General features: G+C 39.1%; 1 protein-coding gene across 5 annotated transcripts in view; it reads right to left on the bottom strand.

Moving 5' to 3' along the window:
• The window catches only part of Lmpt (four and a half LIM domains protein limpet), a 145,868-nt gene that overhangs the window by 105,633 nt on the left and 17,536 nt on the right, over positions 1-22,699 (bottom strand). Inside the window, exon 1 of one of the 5 annotated variants that reach the window (XM_076542050.1) lies at positions 191-2,699. The exons of the other annotated variants lie outside the window; for them this stretch is intronic. Coding sequence (XP_076398165.1) covers positions 191-2,332 — 2,142 coding nt within the window. The 5' untranslated portion in view covers positions 2,333-2,699. Of the gene's footprint in view, positions 1-190; positions 2,700-22,699 lie in introns of those variants that run through there. 5 annotated transcript variants of the gene reach the window in all.

Genomic DNA, 22,699 nt, shown 5'->3' on the forward strand with positions numbered 1-22,699 from the left:
TTGCAGTAAGATAGATCAGCAGCGACAAAAATCTCGGAAAAAAATAAAAAATAAATCTCCTCTCTCACAGCTTGAACAGGTAATTACTTCTCGACAGTGTTCATCTTCTCCACCGATTAATGAATATCGCTTCCCGCTTCTGAACCATAAAGGACCGATCGAACGCGATCGACTCATGAAAATGCCATACCCCTTCACGATAATTCCAGACCCTTCTCGAGGGTGTAGAGACCCCTCTGGTCAACTCATCGGCTCTAGATCTCTGTCTATCCTCCTCCTCTTCGTCGGTGTCCTCGTCCTCCACTTCGTAGCGTCTTCGTCGACCGCCGTACGCATCCTGCACAGGACGACGTCTACGTCTCCTCTCGATGGTCGTTTCGGGACTCGATCTAATCCTGATGATGGTCGCTCCGTTTCTGGTATCCACGTCTCGTGGACGATCGTCGCCGAAATTATACGCCTCCATTTTCGTGCAGCGTTGTTCCCGCCTCTGAGCGTCCTCCTCGTACATTTCCGGCGAAGGGTCTCGTTCGATCTCCGAGCGACCATCAGGATTCGCGCGGTACTTGCTGTTCTCCCGAAGGTACTTGGTCGCGAAGATGCGATTGCTCTCGTGCCAGCATTTCGAGTTAAAGTCCTCTCGATCCTTCGAGTCGTCTCGTTTGGGCGGCGTAAGAGGTCTGCAATGTCTGCCCGTCCTTTTCTCCATCTCGTGGCTCTTGTTCCTGGAAGACGATCGTTTTTTCGACGGGTCTTTGTAGCTCCTCTCCAGATCGCAATCTCGATCGTTCGCAGGATCCTCCTCCTCGTCCTGATAAGACACCGTGCCGAACTCGACGTATCGGCCGTTCGGCGAGTGCCTTCGGAGGGACACCTTGCTCGACTCGTCGTCGTGATCCTTGTAAGAGATCCCGGCAAACTCCACCGTTTTCTCTTTCAACGAGTTCTTGCGAGCCAACTCGCCTGAACGATCCTTGAAACCATCCTGCTCCTTGCACGGCTGGAATTTGGCCGACTCAGCGTCCTGTTCCTTGAAGGTGATCCTGCTAACTCCGTCAGATTTGAACGAGCGTTTTCTGTCGTCCTCGTCGGTTCGGCTTTTCGAGATCCTGCCATAATCGGAGTCTTTCAAGGAATTCTTTCTTGCAGGTTCCTGGACCTGGTCCTTGAACGAACTCTTCCTGGACACGTGTTCGGGATTTTTGTCGAAAAACTTCTTCTCGTTGTCCGGGCTTTTGAAGGAGTTCTTTCTGTATACGTCGTTTTCTTGTTCTTTAAAGGATGTTTTTCTACCAGACTCTCTGTCTCTGGAGTGACTCTTTTTCAGGTCGGACTTGAAGGAGCTTTTCCTGGTCACCTGTCGATCGTGATCCTTGAACGACTCCTTTCGATCCACCTCCGAGTCCTTTAATGACACTCTTTTAGGCTCCACGTTCGCTCTCTCGTATCGCTGTATTCGCACGTCGAAGTCTTCAGGGTTTCCTTCGTAAGCGTAGCTCCTTCTGGCTCGAGGATGATCCTCCTCCGCATCCTTGGACCGTCTCTGATGGTTCTCGTTGAATTTGTCCGCCCTCCGATCGGTGGACCGACCTCTGTTCTCCTCGTGATCGAACTTCTCCGGTTCTCGAGTCCTGGGTCTGGTCCTTCGATCCTCCTCCCGGTCGTCCTTCTGGATCCTGATTTTGTTACGATCCTCTAGGCCGCTTTTCGATCGATAGTCCTCCCTGTCTGGACTGTGTGCATCGTGATCCATTCTAGCCTTCAATTTGTCCTCCTCGCGACACTTGAATCGCTCGATCATCGCCCTGATCCTTCGATCCGGCGATCTTCCGTCCACCGCTAAACTCTCGATTTCCTTCAACAGCAAATCTCTCTCGTCGTTCCTCTGGGACTCGTCGTTGCAGTCGTTTCTCGATCGAGAATTATCCCAACCGTCCTTCTTCCTCGATCTGTACGATCCAGTCTGATCACGATCGATGGATCCAGTTCTGGCACGATCGTCTCGCGACGCGACTTCGTCCTCGTAACGATCCTGCCCGGCCAAGTCGTTCCTCGAACGGCCGTTCGTTAATCGAGGATCCTCGAGTCTGTCGTTCGGCTTCCTCCTGTGGCTTTCGTCCTGGACGATGTCCTTGATGTCCCAGGCACCGAAGTGTTGCTTGCTCTTTTTGTACAGCAAGTCTGGGTCCTCGTGGTTGCGGGCGTTCCTCTCCTCGTCCCGCTGCATGCCGAAGTGATAACGATTCGAGCCGTTCTTGCAGGACTTCGCACGCTGCTCCTCCTGGTCCTTGTGGTACGAGTCGTTGGTCGACGTGCCGCGAAGACGAGACATTTTGCGTCCGTGCACACTCTCTCACCGTGGTCACTTTTCGGCTCTCGATCGCAGTTTGTCACGCACGCAATCACCCGACGGAAGTCACAGTATCGAAGCTGTCTCGAGCGGACTGGATTCAAGCGACATTGGCCGGTGTCAAGGAACTCGACGACGCGTTTCGACGTTCCAGCTCGAAAACGACCGACAGGACCGACAGAAAGGTGGACGCGCGTCGCGGCTCGATCTCATCGATTCGCGTTCAGAGTGAATCGACGAGAGAGAGGATCTCTGCGAGCGGCTTCTCCTCTCGAGGCTCTTTCGGACAACAGTACTTCGGATATCCCTTTCGGTGGCTCCTTTTCGCGAGACGAAGCCGGCTTCGAGCGGAGCAGACGACCCTGAAAGTCGTCTGTGGACTTTCACGAACGCGAGCACTTTGCCGGTTCGAGTCACCACGAGAGTGTGCACCGGAGGAGAGCGTGTTTCTCCCCTCCCCCTTTTCCTCCTCTTTCTTCGAGCTCCCCCTCCGAGACAACCTCCTTCGTTACACCGCTCTCCTCGCCTCTTTGCACCGCCACCTAACACACCGCCGCCTTCTTCGCTGTCCTCCGGCCTCCTGGTCCTCCCTGAGGTGAGGCGGACCACTCGATTCTCCCGTTAATCCGGCTACTCAGCGTCCTTCTTCTCTTCGGCAAGACCAGACGCGACAACGTCCACGTGAGACCTCGCTCGAGTTCACCGGGATTCTGGGACTACTGGATAAACGGCCTCTTCCATCATCTCGATCCTATCGTTGTACATTTCTGCACGACTTCGACACATGGGAGACTAGAAAAAATTCACATGGGAAACTAGAAAGATTGCTTGAAATGAAATATTCTTGCTTTGGAGAACACTTGGTACCGGTCGTCCACATCGGAAATAACCAAAATGTCTCTGAGATCTCATCTTGTCATCAGCGTATATGATGCATTTCTAAAGATACTTGAGATGTAGGTTCCATGTTTTGACCAGGGTGAAGAGATTACCGCTTAGGAACTGTCTGATCCTTGTATCAAGAATAAAGTCCTTGGTGTCTATTACGGTCTGATCGAATTCCCTTATAGAAAAGATGGAGTAGAATGCTTACCTCTGTTACTTCCATTCTCGCAGAAGCAAGAGATAACCTCTTTTGATCTTCGCGTCCATTGTAGTGCATTTTCCTATACCAAGGATGCGAAGATGCTTTGAAACTCGATATCGTGAAACCACAAACATTTCCTTGTAATTTTGACTCATTGACTTTGCTGCAACAGCATCCATGAACGACGGAACTAAGCACTTCCCTATCACACCTAATTACGCCAAACTCAGAACTTTCAAACCGCTTTTCGCGCCATATTTTCTTACATATAGCATTTTAACCCACAAGATGAGTTTCGGGAAGCCTAGTTTTCCCGATTGGTGCAATCGCTGTAAATGTTTGCTCATGCCGAAAATATGTATGAAGGCCTTTCACGTTAACCAATCGGCGTTTTAGTACCCAGGGTTCATCCTGCGGCATGCGAGTTATACTCTTTTACAAACATCGCTGAAGAAGCTTATATTAACTGCACACGGAAGCAATTAAATGCATTACTCTCTGTTCAACCAAATGTGTAATAAAGTATGGAATAATTATGTCTATAAACGAACGTTGGTTTCTTTTCTCCGTTCGCATCTTTGAAGGGAACATAAGAGCAGTTCCACTGCCACAAGATGACGAGGTAGTTACGTAATTGCAATTCGCCGCAATCGGAAGCAAGAAATTATAGTGAAACGACGCTGGAAACTGTACAATGTAGCCCGTCTCGATTATCCTTTATTGGACGTTCGAGCAGTTCGATTTCTAGAGTCTGTGTAATTATAGTCGTTTCTTCCGAACGATCGACGCTTTGAATCGGATCATTTTCTACGTCTAACCATTGGCGTAAATGGGAGTTGGCAACCCTTAAAAATGGGGACTGTCCTAAACTTCCTGGACCCCGAAGTTCCAAACAGGAGAATTCGCAATTTTCAGAATATTAATTTTTCAGGTCGGAAATTTGCAAATTTGATGTCTGGTAGTTGTTAATGAAGTTAAGTGATCTGGATTAGACAAAAATCCTAGTTACGCCAATGATCGGTTGTTCGTGATGCTTAGCCGTTATTTCGCCTTTCTATCGACTATGTTTTGCAACTTAATGAGGTTTTAGCGGATGTTTAACGACTGGGGATCGATCCTAATTCGATTGGGAAGTGGAGGCTGATAATAGGGTGATAGATGAAAGAAAAGAATGTTCCGAAAAGAAATAAAAACTTATCAAAATCATCGTAAAAAACTCGATTGCGCGTAGGCAGGTTTGAGTCATGTGGTCCTCGGAAATGTGAAGTGGACGATGATGAAGAAAGGGGGAAAAACGTTTGTCTTCCTGGAAATTCCATCCGAGGTGTTGTCGTCACCTGACCGGGTCCAGGAGAATGAACCTACTCGATGATTCACGGTACAAAATAAGGGAACAACGAAAACCTGCTGTTTTACAAGGACGGACAAACGAAGCCCTGTCACGAAAATGAAAACGTTTTGCGGTTCACTTGCGCCGTAAAATCGACGGAAGTAGCAGTTCCTTGTTACTGGTCGATCCTTGTTTAATGAGACAAGATAATTCGAGTTAAACGAGGGTGGTAACGGTCTCGTTACGGTCGAAGACAATGAAACGGAGCTGTATCCTTCACCGATTACTTTATAACGGTTATAATTTACAAGTGGTCGAGATTTATGGTACACCGCTGCCACTTCGATCGTAAATCGATGCGAATGGATGACTTTTGAACGGGTTTTTGGGAACACTTGACTATTCGACATTTTGTGATTCTTTAATTTCATAACTTTTTTGTTCCCACTTTTCAAATTTCAATTTTTCGATTTTTCGATTTTTCGATTTATTAATTTCCCAATTTCCCAATTACCTAATTTCTCAATTTCCCAATTTCCCAATTTCCCAATTTCTCAATTTCCCAATTTCCTAATCACCCAATCATCCAATCCCCCAATTTCCTAATTTCCCAATTTCCCAATTTTCCAGTTCCTTAATTTCTCAATTTCTCAATTTCTCAATTTCTCAATTTCTCAATTTCTCAATTTCTCAATTTCTCAATTTCCCAATTTCCCAATTTCCTAATCACCTAATTACCCAATCACCCAATCATCCAATCACCCAATTTCCTAATTTCCCAATTTCCCAATTTCCCAATTTCCCAATTTCCCAATTTCCCAATCACCCAATCATCCAATTTCCTAATTTCCCAATTTCCCAATTTCCCAATTTCCCAATTTCCTAATCACCTAATCACCTAATCATCCAATCACCCAATTTCCTAATTTCCCAATTGCCCAATTGCCCAATTGCCCAATTTTCCAATTTCCCAATTTTCCAGTTTCTCAATTTCTCAATTTTCCAGTTTCTCAATTTCTCAGTTTCTCAATTTTCCAGTTTCTCAATTTCCCAATTTCTCAATTCTGCAATTCTTCAATTCTTCAATTCTTCAATTTCATCGATTTCATCAATTCTTCAATTCTTCAATTACTCAATCCACTAATTTTCCAAGTTTTTAATTTCCTATCATTCCAAGCTACCTTAACAATTTCCAATTTTCAATTCTACAATTGAATTGAATTTTTCAATTTTCATTATTAGACCCAACCTATTAATTTATCAATTTCCCACAACACTGTCCCAGTAAATACACACTGTCTCAGTCCCTTACTACATCACACCTTAGCTCAACTTATCCTTTCTCATTCTTACAAATTAACTTCCATATACCACACTTTGCAATCCCAAATTTCCAGAAACTCACAAAGGTACAGTATCAATTTTTCAAAAGTCGCAATCATACGATCTTGAAGCATACCTGATCGCCTGCATATCGGTAGACGTTCCATGAGAACGAAGGATATTTAATTATCGCGACGTTCGACCGACTTTTTCAAAGGATCCTCGTAGGAGGAAGCGAGAGTTTCCGTCGACTATCGAAGAGGATGCATTAAAACGACGGCCTTGATTTCACGTTTATGCGTATATACATATACACATATAGCAAAGGAAGATCGTTCGTGAAATCGATCGTGCACAGGCTTTAGCCTACATAAACGATACGTTTCTCTCTTTTCGTTGCATCGTATGATTTCTTATCCTTCTCTCTCTTTCTGGTGCTCTGTTTTCAATGCTGTTCGCACTTTTACCTCGACTTCTCGATGTGAAACGAAATTGTTTGATGATTCAAGGAAATTGACGCCCATTTCTAAGCATTTTACTTTACCGGTGCATTCTGTTTACGTTCTCTACAGGGTGGTTCAAAAAAGACGTACACCATAAAAATTTAAAATAAGAGGTTGTCATAAGAGTTGTATAACACTAATTTTTATACGATTGTATAAATCATAAAGCACAAGTCATGTGAGTCATATAATACTCTTCATTTTTATGCAATCTGCTAAGACAAATAATACAATTAATTTTTATAGAGACATACAAGTCGTGAAGTACAATTTTGCTACTGTTGTATAAGTCACACAGTACTATTAATTTTTATACAGCCACATTCTACAGTACCATCAATTTTGCTATGGCTGTACAAGTTTTATAGTACCATCATTTCTGCTTTAGAAGTACAAGTCTAGTATCATCAAGTTTGATACAGTCACATACTACAGTACCATCAATTTTGCTATGGCTGTACAAGTTTTATAGTACCATCATTTTTGCTATAGAAGTAGAAGTCTAGTATCATCAAGTTTGATACAGTCACATCCTACAGTACCATCAATTTTGCTATGGCTGTACAAGTTTTATAGTACCATCATTTCTGCTTTAGAAGTACAAGTCTAGTATCATCAAGTTTGATACAGTCACATACTACAGTACCATCAATTTTGCTATAACTGTTCAAGTTTTATAGTACCATCATTTTTGCTATAGACATAGAAGTCGTCTAGTATCATCAATTTTGCTATAGACGTACAAGTCGTCTAGTATCATCAAGTTTGATACAGTCACATCCTACAGTACCATCAAGTTTGCTATAGCTGTTCAAGTTTTATAGTACCATCATTTTTGCTATAGACATAGAAGTCGTCTAGTATCATCAATTTTGCTATAGACGTACAAGTCGTCTAGTATCATCAAGTTTGATACAGTCACATCCTACAGTACCATCAAGTTTGCTATAGCTGTTCAAGTTTTATAGTACCATCATTTTTGCTATAGACATAGAAGTCGTCTAGTATCATCAATTTTGCTATAGACGTACAAGTCGTCTAGTATCATCAAGTTTGATACAGTCACATCCTACAGTACCATCAAGTTTGCTATAGCTGTTCAAGTTTTATAGTACCATCATTTTTGCTATAGACATACAAGTCGTCGAGTATAATCAATTTTGCAATAGACGTACAAGTCGTCTAGTATCATCAAGTTTGATACAGTCACATCCTACAGTACCATCAAGTTTGCTATAGCTGTTCAAGTTTTATAGTACCATCATTTTTGCTATAGACATACATGTCGTCTAGTATCATCAATTTTGCTATAGACGTACAAGTCGTCTAGTATCATCAAGTTTGATACAGTCACATCCTACAGTACCATCAAGTTTGCTATAGCTGTTCAAGTTTTATAGTACCATCATTTTTGCTGTAGACATAGAAGTCGTCTAGTATCATCAATTTTGCTATAGACGTACAAGTCGTCTAGTATCATCAAGTTTGATACAGTCACATCCTACAGTACCATCAAGTTTGCTATAGCTGTTCAAGTCGTATTGTACCATCATTTTTGCTATAGACATACAAGTCGTCTAGTATCATCAATTTTGCTATAGACGTACAAGTCGTCTAGTATCATCAAGTTTGATACAGTCACATCCTACAGTACCATCAAGTTTGCTATAGCTGTTCAAGTGGTATTGTACCATCATTTTTGCTATAGACGTACAAGTCTAGTATCATCAAGTTTGATAGTCACATCCCACAGTACCATCAATTTTGCTACAGCTGTACAAGTCTTATAGTACCATCAATTTTGGTATAGACATACAAGTCGTCTAGTATCATCAATTTTGTTATAGATGTACATATCAAATCATAGATGTACATAGATGTATCATAGATGTACATATACAATAATTTTAATACAGCCACACAACTTATACAAAGAAATCAACCAAAGTAACCTAACCTCAAAGTCCCATCTCTCCAGACATCAAGCTAAAAGTGAAAATGGAAAATAAGCAATTACTAAATAAACTTGTAGACTAATTAATGTACCAAAAAAGGTAGAAATACGTTCATAAGTTCGCCACTAGAATTGTTTCGAAAGAACGAACGCGACAAGGAGTTTTTCGTGGAATCTCGAAGCTACAGCCCTGTGTGTGGGCCGCGACAAGGTCCTGTCACAACGCCCCCGCCATCTTCATATACACATACTCGTATACAGAGAGGTCTAACCGTACGGTGAACGGGGCCTTACGCGCCTATCGACCTTTTTGCCCGAAATGGTGAGATCAAGTCGAGGATATCCGTCGAAACGACGCGACGGTTTGCTCTTCGATTATCTGTGTCACGGAGAGAGGCTACCCGATCGACCGGTGAAACAACGATCGAAGAGAACTACCGAGAAAAATCTTGTTGCTCTTCTTTGCCGCGTTTGCGGCCGATGTTTATGAAAGGAAAGCAATACGTGTCGCTCTTCGCGACAACTTATGCAACGTTTTTTTCTTCTTCGACTCGTTGGCGTTCTGGATTTTCCAGGCGCCGATCCGCGCGTAAAATCGCGTTCGAGGCTGTTTCTGCCTTGCGGGGACGCATAAAAATTGTGTTAATCCGGAAATAGATGCGGACTGTGTAACAGATCGACGGGAAAATATCTGGTCGTTCTAGGTTTATGGAAGAAAAATAAGTTTGTGAAGGGAAAAGAGTGAGGGGGGTTTATAGTTTAGGAAGGGAGGAAGATTTGATGAGTTTGGGATGTGGAGAGATGAGGATTTGGGGAATTGGAAATTTGGAGGTGTGAGGATTTGTAGTAGGTGTGGATTTGGGTGTTTAAGAATTTTGGGAATATGGGAATTTCGGGGTGTAGGATTTTGGGGGTTTGGGAATTTGGGGTTATAGGAATTGGAGAGTATAGAGATTTTAGGGAGTTAGGGATTTGGAGGGTTGGGAATTTGGGGATGTGAAAATTTGGGAATGTGGGAATTTGGGGATGTGGGAATTCGGGGATGTGGGAATTTGGAGATGTGGGAATTCGGGGATGTGTGAATTTGGGGATATGGGAATTTGGGGATGTGGGAATTTGGGGATGTGGGAATTTGGGGATGTGGGAATTTGGAGGTGTGAGAATTTGGGGATGTGGGAATTTGGGGATGTGGGAATTTGGAGATGTGGGAATTTGAGGATGTTGGAATTTGGGGATGTGGGAATTTGGGGATGTAGGAATTTGGGGATGTGGGAATTCGGGGATGTGCGAATTCGGGGATGTGGGAATTTAGGGATGTGGGAATTTGGGGATGTGGGAATTTGGGGATGTGAGAATTTGGAGATGTGGGAATTTGAGGATGTAGGAATTTGGGGATGTGGGAATTTGGAGGTGTGAGAATTTGGAGACGTAGGGATTTGGGGATGTGGAAATTTAGAAACGTGGGAATTTGGGAACTTGGAATTTGGGAACGTGGGAATTTGGGGATATGAGAATTTGGGAAATGGGAATTTTAGAGTGTGGGAATTGGGATCTAGAAATTTGAGGCTATAGAAAATTGAGGATATAAATATCTAAAAGTAGTTTTAAAAGTAATTTGGGGATGTAGTGATTTCAGGATTCCATCTGTGTTGCACCCGCGTGTCCATCAAACTATGATCGATCCACATTCCATAAATCACGATGCACCATAAAAGTATAATAATCCGCTGTATACAACCCATCAATTGAAACGTTGAGAACTGATAAAAATGATTTGTATCTGGATCACTCGTTTTGTCCGTTTTATGGCGTAACGGGGTCTAGGCTACCTGAACAGAGCGGCGACTGGTTCACGGCGGATCGGAATTAATGGCTGTGGAATAAAAGCGTAGGACAAGTAAAGAGAGAACACTTAGGTCCGGTCGCGTTTACGTGCATCGGTAAATGCTGTTGCGGGGTCGATTGCAAATTACAGACCGGCCTAGTATTCGCGCATATTCATTAATTATCGAAGGAACGCGCGAACGATGCTGAAATAAAAGAATATAAAAAAAAACATGCGAAACTTGGGATTCCTCACGTGTGTTTAATTAAATACACGCGCCTTATGAATACATGTGTATTCGTATTTTGATGTATGAATACATGTGTACTTGTACTTTGGTTTATAAATACACTGCATTCGTAATTTAATTTATAAATACACGTGTGAATGTACTTCTTATAAATACATGTTTATATAGGTTTCTATTTATAAATACACACATGTGTAGTTCATTTTATGAACACACATGTGTCCATATTTTGATGTATGAATACATATGTACATGTGTTCATATTTTGATGTATGAATACATATGTGCATGTGTTACGATTTATAAATACACATGTACATGTATTTCAATTTATAAATACACGTCTACATATGCTTCTATTTATAAACACATATGTATGTGCACTTCATTTTATGAACACACATGTATTCATAATTTGATGTATGAATACACATGTACATGTATTATGATTTATAAATGCACATGTACATGTATTTCAATTTATAAATACACGTCCACATATACTTTCATTTATAAATACACATATATGTGCACTTCATTTTATGAGCACACATGTGTTCATATTTTGATATATGAATACATATGAGCATGTGTTATAATTTATAAATACATATGTACATGTATTTCAATTTATAAATACACGTCTACATATACTTTTATTTATAAATACACATATATGTGCACTTCATTCTATAAACACCCATGTGTTCATATGAATACATATGTATAAATACATATGTACATGTGTTACAAATTATAAACACACATGTACATACATTTCAATTTATAAATACACACATGTGTGCACTTGAATGTACAAAATACATGTGTATGCATATGTCCATCTGTAAATACATATGTACATATACTTCAACGCATGAATACACATGTGTCTACATATGAGACACTACATATGAGCTACTCCTGACAATAAATCATTAGTCCCTACTCAAAACAACTGCAAAATCACTAGATTTCCTATAATGAACAATATAAAAGACATCAACACAGTTAATTTTCGTTTTCGCACAATCTTTAAGAATCGCTCCATGGAAACTGTGACAACCACATAAGCGAGTATATCGTGGTTCGTGCTTCCGCGAGTAACGGCATCACGAGCAAAAAATCATTGCCCGCTGGTATAGCTAGATTCTAAGCGATCTTCAGCTTCTTTCCACTAACCTGTAACACATTTATCAATCAACGTCTCGTAGGTGAAGCTTTACGGTACAGCGATATGACCTACGAGAGCAAAAAGTTTGCGAATCCTCGTCCATCGATTTTGTAATTTTAGCTGCATCGTATATCCTCCGTAGATTATGATGTACTTTGAATGCCTCTAATGATTTCTTCTTTATTTCTGCTCGTTCCACCTGTCGTTTGCTAAACGTGTTATTTCCTTCATCGAGTTAATATAATTATGGGAACGAGATCGTGCAAAATACTTTCCCATAGTTTTTGCAGTATAGGAATTCGCTTAAGTACAGTGAAGTTGCAAATTTTTAGAATCTAAACTTTTGAATCTAAATGAATGAATCTAAACTATTCTTAAATCCTATAGTTTTAGATATTTTATAGATGAAAAATATCTTCTTATCTTCTTAAAAATGTCTAAATAAAAATTACAAAATTAGACAAGCTTGAAGTCAAAAAGTTTCAAAATTCCTAGTCTCATAATTCCTAAGTCAACAAGTCTCAATATTCTAAAAAAATTTTAAGGACCCTAAATCTCAAAGTTTAGACAATGTTAAGACTGCAAGGTCTTTACATCTGGAAGTTCTAAAACTGCAGAGAACTCTATGTCTTGGAGACCAAAAATTGCAAAGCTACCAACTTCCAAAGTTCTAAGATTGCAAAGACCCTACCTTCCAAAGATCTAAGTTTGCAAAGTTTGGAAACATCCCTAAGTTCCAAGTTTGCAGAGTAACTAAGTCCATAAGTTCCAAGATTGCAGAGTATCTAAATCCCAGTATTCCAAGTTTGCAAAGTTCCTAAATTCCTAAGTTTCTAGTTTGCGAAGCCCCTAAATCAGGAAGACCCAAAATTACAAAATCCCTAAATTCCAATATTCCAAAATTGCAAAATCCCTATATCCCAAAGTCCCAAAATTGCAAAATCCTTAAATTCTAAAGTCCCAAACTTGCAAAATCCCTAAATTCCAATATTCCAAACTTGCAAAGTCTCCAAATCCCAAAGTCCCAAAATTGCAAAATCCCTAAATTCTAAAGTCCCAAACTTTCAAAATCCCTAAATCCCAATATTCCAAACTTGCAAAGTCTCCAAACCCCAAAATCCCAAACTTGCAAAATCCTTAAATTCCAAACTCCCAAAATTCCAAAATTCCAAAATTCCAAAATCCCAATATTCCAAACTTGCAAAGTCTCAAAATCCCAAAATCCCTAAATCTCAATATTCCAAACTTGCAAAGTCTCCAAATCCCAAAGTCCCTAAATCTCAATATTCCAAACTTGCAAAATCTCCAAATCTCAAAATCCCTAAATCTCAATATTCCAAACTTGCAAAGTCTCCAAATCCCAAAGTCCCAAACTTGCAAAATCCCTAAATCCCAAACTCCTAAAATTCCAAAATCCCTAAATCCCAATATTTCAAACTTGCAAAGTCTCCAAACCCCAAAGTCCCTAAATCTCAATATTCCAAACTTGCAAAGTCTCCAAACCCCAAAATCCCTAAATCTCAATATTCCAAACATGCAAAGTCTCCAAATCCCAAAGTCCCAAACTTACAAAATCCCTAAATCTCAATATTCCAAAATCATGAATTCTTTAAACTTAACTAGTATGGGAGTTTCGAAACCACTCGTAATATAGCTACGTGGTACTTAAACAAAGAATCATACGAGTCGATAAGCTCAAGATTCCAACGTGCTCTAGTGAAACGAGAACACAGAACACTGGTTCAAGTGACTCACCGTGGTATTACGAACCGACTCTGAACAATTGTGACATGCACCACTAAATGCTTAACAGCATTACTAGGATTACTCTCAAGTAGATCCCTGAGTACCGTAAACAATCGGAATAATACTTTTCTGAACTGTGCAGTTGACAGGACTTAAGTCAAGAGACAAGATTTAACCATCTTAGACTTCTCAAATTTTTTTAAGATTACAGTTTCAAGTTTAGCTTTGATTGATAGTCGTAATAATTGCGAGATGTTGGGGATGTTTTACTATTTATTGAAGGGACAGGTTTAACTAAATAATAAATATTACTTTGTTTCATTTATTAGTAATGTTTAGACTTTTGCAAGCTTTTATTTTTTTTATCCATAAAGGGACTGTGTATTACTTGGGATTATGTTCAAGAATATAATATTTGGAGCTATATTTGAGGACTTTTATGTTATGTCAGGGTACAATTTTAAAATGCATAATATAAGAGATTGATACAATAAACGAGGAAAGAATGAAATAAAATAAAAGACTGTGTAGGTGTCCATTACGTATTAAAATATACTTGAGAGTGGTCATTGAAATTCTGAAGCAAGATAAATATGAGAATACGATCTTGATGCAATCTTGATATAATCTTGATACAATGTAGAATACAATCTTAATTTCAAAAGTATTTGTACACCTTCGAATTCGTGTATGACATAAATCGTTAACGCGCCTTCATCGACCATTTTCTCTTAATCCAACGGCGACATCGGCCGGTGATTTCGCGACCGTTCCAATGAATATCGACCGTATCTCAGGCCGGTATTACAGAGATCTACATCATAGAGCAATTTTAAAAATAATGGCGCCTCAACTACTACATCAATAAATCATTTACGAAATTCAACATATTTTTATACTATTGCTTTTCTTTTTCTTAGTTATATATTGGTTCAAATATTCTATTTAAGGTTCCTTATGATTGTACAAGTCTTATGGTCGTTTTTAGTGAGGTGTATAAACCTACGCCATTTTCTAAGAAAAAGTGGCATCATACACTCTCTGCTTTATAACACCACGTCACTTATAACGCAAACAAAAGTTCACACATGGCAAACTGTATTTCTATTTTCACACCTCAATTTTCTATACAATTTTAATTATAATCTGCATACAATTTTAATTATAATCAAAGAATGTACAAAAAAATCGTTCATTGTATCTAACATTTTCCTTTAACATTGCACTAAAAATCTTAACATTCACAATTGCCTTGTTACATCAAAAAAGTCAGTCCTGAATAACAACTCTAACTAGGAAATTATACAACGTGTAGTTAATTGTATCAACCTACAATTTTTCTCTCAAAAATCCCAGTCTAAGTTCACGAACCTTACGATTCTATTTAGCTTTCGACAAGGTGGTTAAATGAAAAATTGCCCAAGGTTGATAATCCTTGCTCGCGAGTCTTCGTCTTACGTCACCGCATCCCCCGCGTTAGCCTTGCTCTTTAAAGGAGTCTCTCGAAAGAGAATCCGACCGCCACGAATTATCGAAATTCGATGAAGACCTCAATCCTGTATAATGCGTATATACATACTTCCAATTTGAATTGGTCGCAACCGTAACGTAACGTGCGTGGCCGTTATTGGATGCAGATGCTGGATGCAAGGATACGCCGTTCGCGGAGAACTTGCAGAACAAATACGGGAAACGAGCGTCACGCTGTGGGAGTATCGCTACCTATGTGTATTTCCAGCCGTTTCTGATAAACTATTTTGCTGCGCGAATTGACTCTATTCGTTTAAAATGAATCGGCGACGCCATGAACCATCTTTGGGAAATAAATTCTGGAAAAATTTAGGGAATGAAAGGGGTGTTTGGATGTGACGATAGGTAACTTAGGGACATTTGGAGGATATTTTAATTTCTGAGGATATTTGATATTTCTGAGGATGTTCTGATATTTCTAAGGATGTTCAGAGGTCTTCAAGATGTGACATTAGATGCAAAAATATGGGTAAGCAACCTTAGAAATGTAGGGACGCACTCCCTAACCCACTCTCCAAGGATATTTTTGAGAGCTCTTCATACTAGAAAGATAACCTAATCCAAGAAATATTTTATAGACACCCTGAGAATATTTAAGAGATATATCAAAGATAACTTAGAATAATCCTAGATTTTACAGAGACTCAATACTTTAGATACATCTCAAAGATAACCTACACATCTTAAAAGAACTGTAGAAACCAAGGTGCCATAGAAATAACCTAATAATATTTTAGCAAAATCCTACATAGAGTCTAAACACCTGTCCAACCTACACCTAGCTGTCTAAACGTCTAGAAAAAACAACATACAAAACACAACTTAACTTTCTAAGTTGAAAGTGACTTCTATTGTTATTAAGAAAATGGCTGACGCAGTAATTCTCTGGAGTTAAAGGTCCAATCTCACTGCGTTAACGCGTTAACTTGGCAATCAAAGAGTTCGAGATCGATGAAAGATGCTGTGACACGTCGTCTGGCAGATCGCCATTCGATCTCTTCTCTTTTGTTTTCGTCGTTGACCAACGCCAAAATTTACGACGTGCACAGAAAACTATTGCCACGGTTGAAATGGAATTCTTATCTCGCACGGTTCGAAAAATGGACTCGTTTCTAACACCTACGACGCTTTTTTTCCTCTTTCTTTCTTCGTAGTTTCTACCGGATGGTCTCTGTGGGAATCAGCCGTTCTTGGGAACAACGCCTCCGATTCGATACGAAGAATTCGAGACTCGAAGAAACGGATTATCATGCCGGCTGCGTAGCGTCGAATAATAAAGGTCGCCAGACAGGAATTATTTATGCTTTATATCGGACAGTTAAAATGACGCCACTTCCGGTCCCGTGACATCACTCAATGTCAGCGCTCATTTTCGCCTATTCCTCGCGAAATTAGAGCCCGCCTCGTGAAAGAACTGGTGGGTCTTTTCTGGAGCGAACGAAGACGGTTCGAGTAGCTCAGCTAGGATTAGCCTCGTGTAATTATGAGGTTGCAGTGATGCAGAGATGCAGCGTGTGCAGTTATCGATGTTTGTTTATCGTAAGAGCCTGTACTTCTGTTACCAACCCTCTTGAAATATTAGCAAACTGTACATTTACAGCAAACTGTAAATTTTTGGAGAATTATTATTACTGAATTGTTGTTTAATTATTTTAAGATATGTGGATTTGGAGATCTGAGGATTTTGGGGCATGGAAATTTTGACGTTTAGGATTTCAAGGTTTGGGGATTTGGAGGTATAGAGATTTGGGAGTATAAAGATTTGGAGGTATAGGGAATTGGTGGTATAGGAATTTGGGATGTAGGGATTTGGGGGTATAGGAATTTGGGGATATAAGGATTTGGGGGTATAGGAATTTGCGATGTAGGGATTTGGAGGTGTAGGAATTTGGGATGTATGGATTTGGGGGTATAGGAATTTGGGATGTAGGGATTTGGGGGTATAGGAATTTGGGAAAATAAGGATTTGGGGGTATAGGAATTTGCGATGTAGGGACTTGGAGATGTAGGAATTTGGGATGTATGGATTTGGGACGTATGGGAATTTGGTATATAGGAATTTGGGGATATAGGAATTTGAGCATATTATAGATTTGGAGGTACATGGAAATGGTGATGTAGGTATTTGGCATATGGGGATTTGGGGGTATAAGAATTTGGAGATATTGAAATTTAGGGGTATAGGAATTTGGGGATATAAGGATTTGGAGGTATAGGAATTTGCGATGTAGGAATTTGGGGGTATAGGAATTTGGTATATAGGAATTTGGGGATATAGGAATTTGAGCATATTATAGATTTGGAGGTACATGGAATTGGTCATGTAGGTACTTGGCATAAGGGGATTTGGGGGTACAAGAATTTGGAGATATTGGAATTTAGAGGTATAGGAATTTGAGGGTATAGAAATTAGGTGGTATAGAGATTGAAAAATATAGAGATTTGGGAATATAGGAATTTAGGGCTATAGGAGTTTGGGAGTACAGGAATTTGGATGTATAGGGATTTGAGGGTGTAAGGATATCAAGGTTTTAGAGATTTCAAGGTACATAGATTTGGAGGTATAGGACATTGATGGTATAAGGATTTGGGAATATTAGAATGTCGTGGTATAACGCTTTGGGGCCACATAAGAATTTGAGAATGTAGAAACTTGAGACTCCTCAATTGTTACTTAAATTTGTAAATTAACATTACTTAATTTCCTCTGTATTAATTTTACATAGATTAGTACATAAATTATTATGACACGAATTACATAAGTTATTTTTACATAGATTATAACATAAATTATTCTTGCATAGCTTATAACCTAAATTATTTTTGCATAGCTTATAACATAAATTATTTTCGCAAAGCTTATAACATAAATTATTTTTACGTAGCTAATAACATAAATTATTTTTACGTAGCTAATAACATAAATTATTTTGTCATATCTTATAACATAAATTACTACGTAAATTAACATCGATATCATGGTACATCGCTACCAAGTCAAGGGATAAAACATCCCCACTGTGAATTTCCCCATCTGAAATCAACGCTCAATCGTTTATTGTTCCGCAACGTAATTTCACCGAAGGGACAAGAATGTTAATGGCACGATTTATTCAGTGCAGATACGAAAAACGAGCGCACAATCGAGTGGGTTAAACCGGCAATCGACACAGTTCCTTTACGTCATCCCTCAGGCTCGAGGGCTTTCCCTTTCTTGCACGGCTTTCGACGCGCAATCGGTCGTGATTCATCGAATCGTTAACACGAGCCAGCTCGTGGATTCGTTAATACAAAGCGCTCCAAAGTATTTTGATTAGCATTTCTTTATTACATTATTCATATAGGAGACTGCTGAACGACCTACGACGTACGGCTGCGAAAAAACAACCATCAAACACGAGATATTTTGGTTAAATCGATTATTACAATATACGTGACTTCCAATTTCGATTGTTTGATTGTGGATGAATTTTATTTTATATCTTAAAGGTGATTTTTATTAAATAACTTGAAGGTGAATTTTATTTAATGTCTTGAGGGTGAATTTTATTTAATATCTTGAGGGAGAATTTTATTTAATAACTTGTGGGAAAATTTTATTTACCATATTGAGGACAAATTTTACTTAATATGTTGGGGACAAATTTTATTTAATATCTTGAGGACAAATTTTATTTAATAACTTGACGAATTGTACTTAATATCTTAAGGGTCTGTTTTATTAAATAACTTGAGGACAAATTTTATTTAATATCTTGAGGATAAATTTTATTTAATAACTTGACAAATTGTACTTAATATCTTAAGGGTCTGTTTTATTAAATAACTTGAGGACAAATTTTATTTAATAACTTGACAAATTGTACTTAATATCTTAAGGGTCTGTTGTATTAAATAACTTGAGGACAAATTTTATTTAATATCTTGAAGGCAATGGTACATTTCTTTTTTTTTAATAATTGTATACTTAACATAATGATCACTGAGGTATCACATGTACATATATGTATACACACTTTATCATGTAATTTAATAAATAAGACAAATACAGCTGAAGTTGATATTATATCAGTTATTGCAAAATTGCAGATCATCATCAATATCGATATTATCTGATATCCAATATTTTTGCTATTGTTTTTATATTTGATATAGATACTCGAAATATATATACTTTGTATTGAGGCAAGCATACACATTGCAGCTTATATACGTTACTCTGAAACAAGTACACATTGAAGTTGGTATACTTTTTATTCAGACAAATATACACATTAAAGTCTGTGTACTTTTTACTGAAACAAGTGTATACACATTGAAGCTAGTGCACTTTTTATTCAGACAAATATAAACATTGAAGCTACCATACTTTATATCAAGACAAATATACACATTGAAGTCCGTATACGTTTTATCAAAACAAGTTCAAAGCCTTCAAAGTCTTCACACATTTTATAAAGACAAGTACATTAAAGTATTTATGTACGTACATTTTACATTTGTCTTCAATACTGTGTACATTTAAGAACCGACAAATATTGCGGTAGGTGCATAATTTCAGAGGACTAATATAAAAGTTAACGCATAGATGAAAAAAGCAGGAGTTCCACGGGACACCATAGAACCTATGGCCCTCCGACACTGACATTCCCGAACGATTGTGTCACGCGTGCTTATAGGCTACGAATGCATTTTCGAGCAAGCTGCGTTCCCGCTCCAGCTCCCGGGTCACTGTCACCTGCGTTCGCTCTCACGTGTCCGACACGCTACTCCAGATATCTCCGCTCGTATATAAAGCACGTACGCGTATTTTTGTTACTTCGATGGAACGGGAGCAACTATTGCGCGAAGAATGCCGTTCGCGTGGGATTCTTTCGATTCGATCGAACTCCTTTAACTCGGGAAAGCTGGCGTTTCCGCGTTTTCCAACACTGTCGATCTGAATTGTGTACTCGGATGTGCTTTGGGTAAAAATAAATGCGGGGAAAAAGGTTTTTTGGTGCGAGTTGGATTTTCGGGAATTAAAACATTATGTGTCACACATGTGAAAGGCACTTATTCGAAAGGCACTATATTGGATTGTCATGCAGAGAGATGGTCACACATGTGACGTATATTATATGAAAGCCACTATAGTGGATTGTCATGCAGAGAGATGGTCACACATGTGACGTATATTATATGAGAGCCACTATAGTGGATTGTCATGCAGAAAGATGGTCACACATGTGACGTATATTATATGAAAGCCACTATAGTGGATTGTCGTGCAGAGAGATGGTCACACATGTGACGTATATTATATGAAAGCCACTATAGTGGATTGTCGTGCAGAGAGATGGTCACACATGTGATATATATTATATGAAAACCACTATAGTGGATTGTCATGCAGAAAGATGGTCACACATGTGACGTATATTATATGAAAACCACTATAGTGGATTGTCGTGCAGAGAGATGGTCACACATGTGACGTATATTATATGAAAACCACTATAGTGGATTGTCGTGCAGAGAGATGGTCACACATGTGACGTATATTATACGAAAGCCACTCTAGTGGATTGTCGTGCAGAGAGATGGTCGCAGAAGCCACTATAGTGGACCGTGGTAGACAATATGGCTACCATATCGCCACTATATGACGATGGTCGCTGTGAAACATTGGTTAATGAATTATGATATTGTCTTCAACGTCGGTACAATTAAAAGACAGTTTTGCAATAGTCATTTCTGTCTCGAAACATTGGGTAACAACGTCTTGATGATACTGTCGTATACTGTCTTGATATTATCGTTAAGATTGTTACAAGCTACCTTTGCATTATTCATTTTCGTTACAAAATATTGAACACAAATTATGTCACTGCTGTAACATTATCGTTATTGTCACTACAATTTATGCAACCATAAAAACTTCTTATGCAACCATTTTTTAGGGACTGAACCTTGAACGTTCAATTTACTCAGCATACCACTTCTTTATTCACCATGATATGATTCTCAAGAGTTTTACAAAATTGTTTCAACAAAGTATTTTCGTGGAACCGTTATGTGTACTAATCACGTGAAATCACGCTAAGGAGCTGGTAATCCATTAGCCGCGTCTAGTTACTTAATGGAAAGTCGTTTGGATTATATACCAAAGTGCTCGAACGATTCCTTTCCATTTCTTCTTAGTCGACGACACGTGGCTGTTCGATATCGTTGCACAACAGTGTCCCGTTTCCTAGGTTCTACGAAACAAATAATCAGCCTTGCAAGGGAAGATTCCCCCGTTTTCTGCTTGATAGATTCATGGATGGCTTTACTAACCCCATGGCTATTCTAGGGAAAAAAATACTGAGGTTCCTTCCGAGTATTGGATAGTTTTTTTTATTGAGGAAGGTACACTTTTGCAAGCTTTCATGTTCCAAGTTCTAAGTGTAACAACATTGAAGAAAATATAAAGACAATATCATAATTTGTTAGCCACTGTTTTACAGCAGAAATGAATGACACAAGGTACCTACAAATCAGAACAACATTAACGACAATACAAAGGCAGTCTCATAACTTTCAACCCCATGTTTGAAAGCAGAAATGAATAACGCAATACTGTCTTCTAAGTGTAACAACATTGAAGACAATATGAAGACTATATCATAATTCATTAACCAATGTTTTACAGCAGAAATGAATAACACAAGGTACCTACAAATCATAACAACACTAATGACAATATAAAGACAGTATCATAATTTTCAACCCCATGTTTGGAAGCAGGAACGAATAACGCAATACTGTCTTCTAATTGTAGCAACGTTGAAGACAATATGAAGACTATATCACAATTCATTAACCAATATTTTACAGCAGAAATGAATAACACAAGGTACCTACAAATCATAATAACACTAATGACAATATAAAGACAGTCTCATAACTTTCAACCCCACGTTTGCAAGCAGAAATGAATAAGACAGAAGTACCTTGAAATTGTAACAGTATCATTTGAAATTGTAACACTATCAGAACAGTATTATAATTAATAATTCAATATTTGACCAAAAATAAATATCACAAAGGTACCCTATTATAAACATTACTACCTTCCGATAGAAAAAAGTGCATCATGTATACCAAACAGGGACAAGGAAGAGCGTTATTAAATTACATTAAGGTCGGGTGCACAGGATTGACCGTGGTTCCTGGCTGTGTCAGGGTCGTATCACTTGATCTAATAAGGGTTAATTGCCCCTCCGGTTCAACGATGTTAGTACGCCATTGTATAATTTATGAACGACCACGTTACATTCTGTTTCCGAGTTACACACACGCGAGCTCCTCCTAAATAATCGGCGACGGTAACACGTTGTTGGCTGTATCTTCAAAGTTAATCCTCCCGGCTCGTTGTTTCCGTCACAGTAAATCTGCTCTCGAGGATTTACGTCCGTTGCTCGGGCTTCTCTCTTTTACGCACGGCGCTTATGAAACTGTTAGCGAAAACTTGGCTCGCTAATTGACGTTACCGTAAATAAACCATACCTGCGTCAAAATCAGCCGACTCTTATTAGATTTTTGCGGATTCACCCTTTCGCTACAGGGGAATTTGATGCAAATCTGGGTAGGCAGAGATGAAATG

Source organism: Megachile rotundata, chromosome 2, assembly GCF_050947335.1.
Source record: "Megachile rotundata isolate GNS110a chromosome 2, iyMegRotu1, whole genome shotgun sequence".
Taxonomy (NCBI): domain Eukaryota; kingdom Metazoa; phylum Arthropoda; class Insecta; order Hymenoptera; family Megachilidae; genus Megachile; species Megachile rotundata.